At 41.1% G+C, this 13253-nt stretch overlaps 1 protein-coding gene across 3 annotated transcripts in view; it reads left to right on the forward strand.

Annotated features, from left to right (window-relative positions):
• The window catches only part of CDH11 (cadherin 11), a 149226-nt gene that overhangs the window by 99677 nt on the left and 36296 nt on the right, over nucleotides 1-13253 (forward strand). For all 3 annotated transcript variants that reach the window (XM_070451205.1, XM_070451206.1, XM_020900358.2), the window contains exons 3-6: nucleotides 75-475; nucleotides 4762-5056; nucleotides 8102-8221; nucleotides 10210-10377. In XM_070451205.1, coding sequence (XP_070307306.1) covers nucleotides 248-475; nucleotides 4762-5056; nucleotides 8102-8221; nucleotides 10210-10377 — 811 coding nt within the window. In that variant the 5' untranslated portion in view covers nucleotides 75-247. The remainder of the gene's footprint in view (nucleotides 1-74; nucleotides 476-4761; nucleotides 5057-8101; nucleotides 8222-10209; nucleotides 10378-13253) is intronic.

Consider the following 13253-nt stretch of genomic DNA (forward strand, 5'->3'; position numbering starts at 1 on the left):
GGTCAGTGTTTACAGAATAGAATGGAAGTGGGGATGGAACCTGTGACTAATCTGCCCTTTCCTGCTCCCTGCAGAGGCCGACCGGGGACGTGGGCAGCCCTGACGTGATGTACTCGGCCGGGAGAGACCTTCCAGCCGAAGCGAGGTCTGCGTGACGCGTCTGGGGAGGCCGCCATCCACCAGGCAGCCGCGCAGTCGGCGGACGGGGTGACAGCCACATTCTCCTGTGCCTACCACGTAACCAAAAATGAAGGAGAACTACTGTTTACAAGCCGCCCTGGTGTGCCTGGGCATGCTGTGCCACAGCCAGGCCTTCGCCACGGACCGGAGGAGCCACCTGCGACCCTCGTTCCATGGGCACCACGAGAAGGGCAAGGAGGGCCAGGTGCTGCAGCGCTCCAAGAGGGGTTGGGTCTGGAACCAGTTCTTCGTGATCGAGGAGTACACGGGGCCCGACCCCGTGCTCGTGGGCAGGGTAAGGCTGCTCTAACTGCATGCTCACTTCTCACTCCCCACCCTCCCTGGACTGGGGTTCTGGCAAACAAAAATCTAGGAGGGAAGGTAGCAGTGGTCTGATCATCACCAAAATCTGCCAAATCCTATTCATTCATCCTTCCAGCTTTATTTATTTATTTATTTTTTCTAATCCCTAGACATCCATGTTAAGAACACTTCTGTTTGCACTTGACATTATACTCTAAAAACTCTGTTTTTAATGGCTACCCAGTAGTCTCTTGAATAGAAATGATGATTGTGTATTTAACCATTCTCCAACTGGGGGCATTTCCCCCACCATGTCCAAACCCCAGCTAGGATGCCTGCCTTTGTGTTCTTATAATGCTCTGTACTATTTTCATCATAGCTTTCTTCCTGTAGTACACGTCTGTGTATCCCTCTGTCTCCTTCACTGGACCCTGAGCTACCTTCATGAGGAACAGGTTCAGTTTTGTATCCCCAGGTTCTGACACCAAAGCCCAGTTTTGGGGACACCTCTGTGCATATTTGACAAGATGAATGGATGCATCATGGGAATGTGTGGGATTCTATCCAGTTTGGCTCAAGGATGGCAAAACCCATTTCAGAAGAGTTGAGTCCTAGTACTACTGAGAAATCCTGCATTCTCTGAGTACCCCCTCCAAAAGTGCAAGAGTAGAAAGGGTCCAAAATATGTTTAAGGGCATGTTCCTTGGTGATCTAGTGGTCAGGATTTGGCACCTTCACTGAGGAGCCCCTGATGGGGGATTTAGTTCAATCCATAGTGGGGACCTGAGATCCTGCAAGCCATGCAGCCAAATTTCAAACCCCAAAATAAAAACAAACAAAATATGTTTGAAAAACTGACTGCCAGCTATCACTTGTGGTAAAACATACAGCCATCTTTCAGATGCAAGTGACATTAATGGCAAGGAGATAGATGTTCATACACATAAGAGCAGAAAGCTTGCTAGGTGATGGTCCAGAGGGAGGCAAATGGTAAACTGCAGTAGAATAGTCCCTGGCCTCAAAGAGTTCAGGGACTAGTGGAAAAAGAGACACTTACCTAAGCAATTAAAAAAAAACAAACTAACTAAAATAAGGCATAGAAGAATAAAGAAATTCACTAGAAGTGATGATGATTTATCGTGGCAAAATTCAGGAGGCATGAAGGGAAGCTTCATGGAGACGATGGTAATAACTTGTGACCTGAAAGATCAGCAGGAGTTATCTACTGAAGCGGGAGAGGGACTAGAGCAGATCTGTGGGGTTCTCGTTTCTGAGCCTCTTAGATCCCAACGACGTTATCTTAGTTGCTGCTTAACATGAGACTACCACTCCATATTTATGAAATTGACATCTTTGGAGGAGGTTCATATTAGTGTCCTGATAATATTGTTCAGGGTTGGAAAAGGGTCTTTCTGAAGAGATGTACCAGAGCAGTTTCATCATTTATACCCAAAATGGAAAGATCACACCCAAAGTAGAAGTATTCTTGAGAAATGGAGCACAGGGAAATAATTGGCACATAGAATTCCTTCCATCAACGAGACAGGCTCTTTGCACAGAGAGGAAGAAGAGACTTGAGGCACGGCAGGAGCTGTGTGGCTTGAACCGTGTGGAGAGTGTGTGTGAATTGTTCTGAGAAAATAGAACTTGTGCCACAGGGACTTTCTCCGTGGGTGTGTTAGGGTGGGGAGGGCAAAAGACACAGGACCTAGAAGGCATCTCTGTGGAGCAAGCAGCTGTTGTGTCTGCTAAAACACAGCAGCAGACACAAGAGGAGGGAAAAATCTAGGCATGTGAGAACGAGCCAGATGTCAGATTGGATGGGGAGAGAAAGAAAAAGAAAGTGGTTAGATCCTATGGAACTTCCTTTCAAGATTATGCTGATCTCCAGTTCTCCATGAATAGGAGGATTAGACGAGATGACTTGTTCCCTAAAAACCTTGATTTGGTGTCATTCGAGATTGAGTGATTTAGGATGTTCTGAAAATGTGGAATTTGGCAAGCCGTGGACTTTTAGATCTGCAGGGAGCAGAGTCTGCATCATGCGGTGCTCTGCCGAGGGGATAGCCTTAGTCTTGGGAGTTAGGAATTGGCCGTGTCTGCCTCAGCAACTGATCCCTTGATAGGATTGAATGGATTTCCAAACTGCTTTTTGTGTCGAAACTAATAAATGTCATTGCTAGTTGTGTGGTTCATCATTGTTGGAGAGGGGGCAAAATGGAATTTATACCCAACTTTGAACTCTGAAAGCAAGATAAAAAATAATGAGCACTATATTTAAATTTTTTCACTTACTTGGTTGATCATGAAATTTAATTCCCAAGTCTTGCCAAATTTGCATGTAATATATAAAGGTCCCTAGAAACATTCCTTGTCTAGATTTCCATTAAAGGAAGTGTTGCGTTGACTTCCTTGTTCCACATTCCGCAGTCATGGCTGAGCCCCTGACTTTTGACAAGCCTGAGACAGAGAAAACAAACAAATATAAACAATTATTGGGGGTTAGAAGGACAGCCAGAGGAATGTCTGCCCCCACTGTGGAAACTTGTATGAAGACTGGGGCAATTTGAGTCATCCTTTGGAGCTTCCATATATTCAGATAGCTTTGTATATTACAAACTGTGTTATTCATAAGAAATGTGTAGCCATAATTTCATGACAACACATAGCTTGTTATGAATAACAAGTTCTGAAGGAAAGTATGCTTTTTTTCCCCTAAGAAGCACTATAGACTAAAATCAAAATATAATTTGTACCTACAGGTATCCCTCTGAGCTGAAATAATTGGTGTTTCACTGAGGCAATGCAAACCCATTAGATATTTTGGGGAAAATTGAAACAATACAAAAAATTTTAAAAAGCAATGTATTCTATCCTGCTTTGTGATTCTGGGCAAGCTTTCTAGTTCTTGGTTTCATGATAATAATAATAATAATTAAACTCACATTAATAATAATATTAAAATGGCACTATAATAAACATTAAGATAATAATTTTAAGTAATAAATATTATTATCATTATTACTTCCCTGAGAGTAAAGCTTTTTAGTTTACACTAGGTTTTCTTAGGTAGTAGGTAGAACCAAGGGCTTTTTATCCACCTGCCTATTCTTGAAGCCCCTGAGAACAGTGAAAGTAATGCTTATCTTTTCCCATAAAGGGTAAAATGAGGGCAAAGGAACTCAGATTAAGATGATAGCGGCAGAAATCTAGGTTGGACAACAAAATACAATAAAGACGTTATTGCTATGGGAAAATTGGATGTGGTCTTTAGGGGAGTGCCATGTTACAAAACACAGCAGTGGAAGGCAGAAGGCACAAGTAAGTGACCTGGATGACTTCCTGGCCCTGCCAAGTGTGGATTTAGGCGAGTTCCATCATTTTGCCTGGCTTTGTCAAAGGAGGGGAAAATCTCAAGGAGACAGTCTTTCTTTAGTCTAAGAAGCCGCATGTCTATCCACCCTGTCGACGCACTCCATGCTTATGAGGAGAAGAGGGGGTCCTCCAGGCAGGGTCCATCCCCAGAGCCTCATACTTTCTGTGCCACTCAGCAGGTCATCCAGAAATCCTGATCAGTGAATTGTTTGCGGTAACAAAAGCCTGGTGTCCCTTGGAACCTTAGTGTCCTTTGGAAGAAGACTGAAATAATAACCTCTATACAGTGGATGAGATCAATATATATGTACCGGTTTGGAAGGGTCGTCTGAATTTACTGTGGTAGGAAAGCAGAGTTGAGGAGTGGTGTGTGCGCTGTGCACTTTATTGTGTAAAAATAAACCAGAGCACATGTATTTGTGTAGATAGTCTGGCATATGCATAGAATATGTCTTAGAGGGTTCACAAGACACTGGTAACAAGAGCTGTCTTTGCACAGGGAAAATGAAGGCATGGCAATCAGGACTTACAAGATTTACTTCTTGCTCAAATGTGTGTCTTTTACTTTCTATAATATGATATATTTCTTTCAAAATGGCTCTATTAATGTGTATTATATGTGTTTCATATGTGCGCATATGTAATGTGTAATATGTAATATGTGTGCATATGTAGTATGTTTGGACTCTGGCTTCACTGCTCCCCAGCTATGTACCCTTAGCCAAGACAGTTATCTTCTCTAAGAGCACGTTTCTTCATCTGTAAATGGGATGAGCGTGTCTCCCGCTCAGTGGGTGTGTGTCTGCGTGTGAACAGTGTATTGTAGTAAACAGCATGTGAGTGTGTCTCTAGCTCCCCAGAGCATCCGCATGGAATTACAAGTCTCCATTTCTCTCTTCCTAGCTTCACTCCGATATTGACTCTGGTGATGGGAACATTAAATACATTCTCTCAGGTGAAGGAGCCGGAACCATTTTTGTGATTGATGACAAATCAGGGAACATTCATGCCACCAAGACATTGGACCGAGAGGAGAGAGCCCAGTACACGCTGATGGCTCAGGCGGTGGACAGGGACACCAACCGGCCCCTGGAGCCTCCGTCGGAATTCATTGTCAAGGTTCAGGACATCAATGACAACCCTCCTGAGTTCTTACATGAGACCTATCACGCCAACGTGCCCGAGCGGTCCAACGTGGGTACGTAGAGGGGGGAGGACGGGCCTGCTCCACCTGCAGGCGTGGCGTCCCTGCAGGTAGGTGGGCTGGCGCCCATTCTCCCAGGCCGAGATGTGGAATTTATGCTGTAGCTTCTATGGCAAAAGAGCAAACAAAAAATTTTCATGTATATAGCTGAAGTTTCAAATATTTTCAATTGCCCTGAGGTTTTAAACTGTAACCTTACAAAATACGAGGAGGTATAGAAGAGTAGGAAAAATGTAATTGAACCCAGGCCATCCTGGCCCTGGTGCTTGTTAACCTTGTGACTTGGAATCAGTTCCATCTGTTCTCTTAGCCCAAGTTTCTCCTCTGTAAAATGGGACTAAAAGTTTCTAGTCATGTAGGATTATAAATAATATATATCTGGTCACTAGTGCATGTTGGTGTTCAATAAGTAATAGCAGAGTTTGTAGCATGTAGGCACAGTGCTCATTAATGATTTACATGCCCTGTTGCATTTAATCTTTGCAGTGACTCATTTTTGCAATGAGGTAGGTCCTATTTGACATATTTTGCAAATGGGAAACCAAAGGTAGAAATAAGTTAATTATAATTTATTCAAGGTCATCTGAGCTATTAAGTGGAACCAGGATATACACCTCACCATGACACTATGTCACCATCTGTTAGAATAATTCAGAAGCAGCTATGTTTTTCATCATGCACACAGACACCTAACATTGTTAGTGGACAATTCTCCTGGCAATACTTCTTGTTTCACTTTATAGAACGCAGGTAGTTGTGCTTGCTTTTGAGAAGCATGCCTCATATTAAGAAGGGTTTGCTTTTCAGACAGTGACCAGGGCTGTTCTGATCAAGGAGTAAGTATGGTTATGAAATCAGAGATTTAAAGTTCTAATGAGCTTAAGGGTCACCAGGGCCAAACTGCCCATTTTACAGATGAGAAAACCAAGCACAGAGACTGAGAATCAATTTGCCCAAGAAAGTTAGATACAGAAGTGACTCTAAAACCCTACTCCTTGGGACTTCCCTGGTGGTCCAGTGGTTAAGAATCCGCCTTTCAGTGCAGAGGATGTGGGGTTAATCCCTGGTCAGGGAACTCATATCTCACATGCCTTGGAGCAACTAAACCTGTGAGCCACAACCAGAGAGTCTGCACACTGCAACGACAGGTCCTGCATGAAGTACCTAAGACTAGGGGCAGCCAAATAAATAAAGATTTAAAAAACTCTACTCCAAAAAATAATAAATAAAAAACTCTACTCCTTCCACTTTGCATATAGAGCTTGTGGTGGAGAAAAAAAAATAGCCCTCTTCTTCTCCCCCAACTAACGTGAAACCCTTCTCATACTTTATAAAAACCCAGCTGGGCCTATTCTGCCTTCTCTTTGCCTTGCCCAATTCTTCAGTTTCTCAGTAGTCACCTGGGGACTTTTAATGAGAAACAGCAGACATCAAAGAAATCATTAAATAGAGGACAACAATGTCAGCAGCTGAGCCAGGGGAAAAAGGCCAGTCATCAAAAAGGATGCTCCAGGGGAGTTTTCATTGACCCCATGTCTTGGGGCAGCTTGGTGCTTAAGGATCAATATCAGATTTTGCGTCGTGGCCTATGAGAGTTGTCTGCTGTCAGACAGTACTGTATTGGAATCATGGCTGTGCCTTTGACCAGCCAGGTCAACCCAGACAACATCTTACATCTTTCTCAGTTTTCATTTTGTCATCTATACCATGAGGATAATGTAAACTCTGATGAGGGTTAAATAAACATAGATGTAAAATACAAAGAGTTATAATGAACTTAGTGGATTTCTTGAAGCAATTTAAGCATAAATAATACTTTCCCAAACTCTACCATAAAATAGAGAATAGAACTTATTAATGCCATTAAAAATCTCCATGATTTAGAATAGTGCCTAGTTTTGTGGGAAGAATCCTCCCCCAAAAGTTGTTTGTACGAAAAAATGAATTACAGAATTTAAAAAAAAAAAGAGTAAAATTTGTTCTTAGGCTGTGTGAAAATCAGCAGCAAATTTGTAGATCAGAGGGCTGACAGAGGCTGTGTAAATGGGCTGCCTTGCCTCTCATGTTGAACCTGGCTCCTCTGTTGAAACTGTCACGGAAAGAACCTTGGCTTGGTTGTTTGCTGGGTAGAGTTTAGAATCCTGACTCTGACAGTGACCCACTTTGCAAAACAGACTGCAGAACTTCCTACCTGTCATACTCAGTAACTCATAAGCACAATTAATGTAAAAAGCACCTAGAAGAGGGGCAGAATACTTGGAACATGCCCCAAACAGTGCTCGGCACGGAGGAATTCTATAATTACCAGCTCTCTCCCTCGACCATCTCCCCTGCCCCATCTGGAACTATCAAGGAACAAAGGTTTTTCCTACAAAAAACAAGAATCCCCTCTTCTTTCAATTCCCTGGTTTCCTTCCACTGTGGCTCGCGATTGCTGGCCTTAGATCTCACCAGATGTCTACTGGTGATTTCTGTTGTGTGACTACCAGACCCTTTGGAGGTGGGAAGATGCAATTTTCATGCCAGTAGGGAACAACATTCTGTACAATATTTATGGCCATAAATTAATTAAAATGTAGTATTAGCAGCCATTTTATTACATGCAAAGCAACAATAAAATGATGTATTTATTGCTCTGCTACAGATGGAAGACCGCACTCTGTCCTTTCATGAAAAGCAATTCATCATTAATTATCCTTTATTATACTCTTTGGGAAGATTTTTATTTAATTATTTGATATACTGAACATTCCAGTTGTATGGGCCTTAGAATGTTTTTGCAATAATGTTCACATTATTATTTTAACTGCTAAGCATAGCAGGATGCACTGTGAATATAGAAAGTTCATTTTTAAGCTATGGGGATTAAAAAGGGTGGGAGGAGGGAGGGAAATTATTTTTGCATCTCAGTCTGGAAAATCAAAGCATATTGAATAATTTGGGGGCTCTTGTTAGTTTTTAATCTTAAGACAAAATTTGCAAAGTAAATATTATTTGAAAAGTGGAGGGAGTGTCTCTAATGAATGTTTCACTTTTAAGGAACGTCAGTGATCCAGGTGACAGCTTCAGACGCGGATGACCCCACCTATGGAAACAGTGCCAAGTTAGTGTACAGCATCCTGGAAGGACAACCCTACTTTTCAGTAGAAGCACAGACAGGTACCATGGAATGGCATTGTGATTTGTGACACATTGTGAATAAGGAGTCCAGGTCTGCTGGCTGAAACCTTTTTGAGTCTCAGTTTTCTAAAATACAAAATGGGCCACCTAACAAGACTATTGTGCAGTGTAGACACTACACATTGCCTGGCCTGTAGTTAGCATTCAACGAACTATACTTATGACTGCTTTTATTTGTATTGCACCATGTCACAATACTGCGCATTGCCTGGCCTGTAGTTAGCACCCAATGAATTATACTTATGACTGCTTTTATTTGTATTGCACCATGTCACAGCAATAAATATAATCCTAGACTGCAACTTTGCTCGTGATATCAGTTCTTAAAATTCAACTTCAACTTAAAAATATATCTTTAAATATGTTTTATCATAAAATTCAACTGTGGATCCAAATTAAGAGACCATAGGACTTGTGGACTGGTAAAGACTGGCAGCTCTCAAAGCTTGAAGACCGCTGTGCAAGGTTGGGGGTTGTGGGGGTGGAAGCTGATGAGGCTCAGGTATGTCTGGGAGATGGCACATCCCCACCTCCTCCGCTGAGCTTTGAGGTTCCCAACAGGCATTAACATCCAAAAAGGAGGTTCTGCAAATCCTTACAGAAAACAAATAGCAAACCGAAAGAGTGAACAGATATACCAGCCAAAACCCACACCAAGATGTTTCACTCCATGTGTCCCAAATTTGATTCTAGGATCCTTTTATTAGAATAAACACTAAAATCCTGTGAAACTGTCAGTCCACAGTATTATACCTCAAACTCCCTTCTTTTTTCCACAATATACCCCCATGTGTTTGCAAGATATTTACAAAAAAATCCACTTATATTAATACAGTTGAAATTTATCAAATACATGTATATGTGTGTGTGTGTGTTTAATATTATATTGCATAGCCTGCCAATCAGATATTTTGCCCACTTACTGAATATAATTTCCACTTACCTATGTGATCATTTATTTGTAGACACTATGCTTTAGATCACAGTTTAAGGGGCTACTTGCCATGATTTCATCAAAGACATTTACCAATTAATTTTGCCAAGGATAAATGTGGAATTGCATCTAAGTTTTTGAGATACTAAAATTGCTGGAGGGACTCTAGTTGCAATATTCGTTATCTCAGGGACTCATGTTAGGAAGCAGCAATTTGAACCTACCAAATTATTTAACAGACAAGAAAAACGAGCCTCAGTAAGTTGAAGAATGTTGCTGAGAAACATACAAACATCGGGGTCAGAAAAAGATAAGGACTTAAAGCTTCCATGGCACTCTCTTAGATTTCTAGTGTAAATGTTGCTACATCTACAGACAGAAAAAGCTTGCATGCATTCCCAAAAGATTTTAAGTGAACATGGTTTCCACACCAGTAATGCATTAATATCCAGAGATCATGTAGAATTCAATTATTAATGTATCCATGTCAGTGATAGGTGATAGTAAACAACTAGAGTTGACATAATCTTTGTGTATATTTCTAACCCATTTGTTATACACTTAAAAAGCTAATATTAACATTTCAATATATTGCCATCTACTTTTAACTTAAAACAGACCAGAGTAATGTTTCTAAGAATTGTATGCAGGCATTGATAGTCAGAGGATTCTGCTGACAGTCCAAAAGCATGGGTTTATATTATGGATGCTCATGTAGTGGGTCCTCAAATGTATCAATCTTTAGCATCTTTAATTAAGTGTTACACCTGAGACAGATGAGATTATTACTTGTATTTATAGTACAACATATAAAACATAACATTTTAATGCTACATTAATAATGATGGTAATTTGCTGGAAAATATGTCTATATGATGCTCCAAGTATGGTTACTTTTGATGATAAATATTTTGGAGTGACTCTTCTGTACAGACAGGTGCTGTTCTATTCATCTTTGCTTCCCCATGCCTAGATCTTTTTTGTTACAATGTAATTAATGATTATCTGTGGTGTTCCCTGCTCACCTGTCCAGGTATCATCAGAACGGCCCTTCCCAACATGGATAGGGAAGCCAAGGAGGAGTACCATGTGGTGATCCAGGCCAAGGACATGGGTGGACACATGGGTGGACTCTCAGGGACAACCAAAGTGACGATCACACTGACCGATGTCAACGACAACCCACCAAAGTTTCCACAGAGTAAGTCGGTGGGCTTGGTTTTCACTTTCCAATGGTGCCACAGCCAACTCTCTTCTCTGACCCATCCCTGCTATACTCAACTTTCCAGAAGGAATCTAGAGTAATGGAGGCTCTTTATAACATTCTTGAAACACACAGACACACACACAAACACACACAACAGTAATGACAACAGAAACCTTAAGTGGAGGAGAGGTAGTGGGAGAAAGTGGAGACATAGAATATTTCACAACCCTGGGAAGAGAAAAATCCATTTTGCTAGGCGCTCATGATGTGATGTAGTAATTAATTAACCTTTCTGTTTCAGTGTTCTCATTTCTAACCTGAATATGTAATAGTAGCTGGATCAGTTATCTATTGCTACCTAACAAACTACTTCAAATCTTGTGCTTTAAAGCAATAATAATTGTTTGTTTTTGTCATGAGTCTGAAATTTGGGCAAAGCCTGAAAGAGGCAGCTTTTTTCTGTTTCACAGCATCCATTGGCAGAGTTTGACTGAGGCTGGAAGATCCACTTCCAAGCTGGTTCAGTCACGTGGCTGGCAAGTTAATGTCAGCTGTTGCTTCCCATCCATGTCAGCCTCTCCAAGGAGTGGCTTGGATGGGTTCTGAAAGTGAGGAGAGCCCCAAGGACACCAAGTAGAAACCATATTGCCTGTCGTAACCAAGCTTCAGAAATCACATAGCATCATTTCCACTGTAGTCATAAGACTGCCCAAATTTAAGTGGAGTTCTTATAGACCCCACCTTTCAAGGGAAGGACTGTTAAAGTCTCTGAAAAAGAAGCATGTGGGCTGGGAGATACTGTTTGGACTATTTTTGCAAAATACAATCTTCCACAAGACTCAGTTAATAGGATCTTGGGACTCCCCTGGTGGTCCCGTGATTAAGAATTCATCTTGCAATGCAGGAGACATAGGTTCAATCCCTGGTTGGGGCACTAGGATCCTACATGCTCTGGGGGAACTGGGCCCACGTGCTGCAACTACTGAGCCTGAACCACAGCTAGAGAGTCCATGTGCCGAGATCCTGCATGCCACAGCTAAGACCCAACACAGGGAAATAGACAAATCAATATTTTTTTTTAATTTTTAATTAGTAGGATATTGTTAGAACTAAATGAGCTACTGTAGAATCTTACAATGATATCTGGCATAGACTGTCAACAAAGGTTAGCCATTATTATTATCTAGGTGATTATGGCCCTGCAAAATTAATAGGATTGCAGCAGGAAATAAAAGAAAAAAATATTTGAAAGGTCATTATTAATAATCATAATTACAACTATAACCCCTTCAATCAATAGTTACTACTATTGCAAATCTCTACGAGAGCCTCTCTTTCACAGATAAAACCGGGTTCCATGGAAGGTGCTGTAAGTTGCCTAAAAGATTACAGCAAAGCTAGATTTTGAACACAAATCTGGTTATGTATGCAGTGTAGGTACAGACAGAGGTACAATATAATCAAAATGATGCTGGTGCTGATAGATCATGGGGAGTTCACCATGAAAGCTTTTTTATTAGATTAGCTGGTAGAGCCTATGAGTTTATTGCCATAGAAATGGCACTTTTTACAAGTGAGAAAATAGGGAAGGCCACCAAGTATGGCCCCAGATAGGCACCATGGTCACTCAAAGGAATTCAAAGACAACAGTCTCTGGAAGGGAGACGTTAAGGTAGAGGATTACAGGGTGACAGCAGTTCTCATAAAGTCCTCAAAGAGATGAAGATTACTTTGCTTGGTCAAGCACAAGGTTCAGTATCCCCAATAAGCTTAAGCCTCATAGAGCACTCTAAGAAACTGCATGCTCCATTATCCACACTCTAAAACTGCCTGGTATGCTGGATGGAAAGGACCATGCAGGACTCTTAGCAGGCGGTGATTAATGTCCTTGCTCACCTACAAGCATAGAGTGAAGTTAATCACTACTGTGAAGATAACCAGTTTTATAGCTGTGGACTTGAATGAGATTTAGAGAAAATTACCTGAGAGCAAGTTTTGCTAAACCTTCATGTAAATTGGTAATTATATACAGAGACTCCCTTCTCAGACTTGTCCTTTATCATGGAGGACATGGTGTGTTTAAGTTGAATATGGGTCTGAACTGAAAGCAGTCACAGCCAAACAATATAGATAAATGTACACAGAGTATTAAAATTGATAAAATCCACATAAGGAGAAACTAAAGCGTAAATTGCTCAAGTAGCTTGTCCCAAACCACTAGGTTTGGCAGTGATAGAGGCCAGGTTATCCGACCCTTGCTTCTCCACAGTGTTTCACAGAGAATATTTTTTTAATTCTGATGATACAATTAAGATGATCTCATCTTATTTCTTTAATGAAACCTTTCAGTGACTTCCTACACGTTTTTAAAGAAAATCTGACATCTTTTCCATCTCCTGCAATGCCCTTTGTGTAGTTAGGCCCCAGCCTGTTTACACTTATTTCCTACCAGAAGGCTGCACTCACACCTGTGATCTTACTGTTCTGTATATATTCATTGTTTTCACTTTAGGGTTTTTCCAGTTTGCTGTTTGCTTTGTTTGTACTTTTATCCCCAGATATTCACATGATTTATCTGGCCCAGTCCTTTCAGGAGATATTCACATACACTCACATGAACACACTCACACACATCATACACTTACACAGAGTCACACTTATACTCTTTGTCCCTTACTGTATTTTTCTCCTTCTTAGCAGTGATATCAGAGTATGTATATTTCTGATTATTTTTTTCTCTGTAGAATAAGGGGAGGATCTTGACTCTTTAATTTACTACTGAGTTTCCAAAGGCTAGGACAGTGCTCAGCATATAGTAGGTTCCCAATACGTATTTAAAAAAATCTATGTGGAAATGTCACACTGTGAGA

The sequence above is a fragment of the Odocoileus virginianus genome, chromosome 20, assembly GCF_023699985.2.
Source record: "Odocoileus virginianus isolate 20LAN1187 ecotype Illinois chromosome 20, Ovbor_1.2, whole genome shotgun sequence".
Taxonomy (NCBI): Eukaryota; Metazoa; Chordata; class Mammalia; order Artiodactyla; family Cervidae; genus Odocoileus; species Odocoileus virginianus.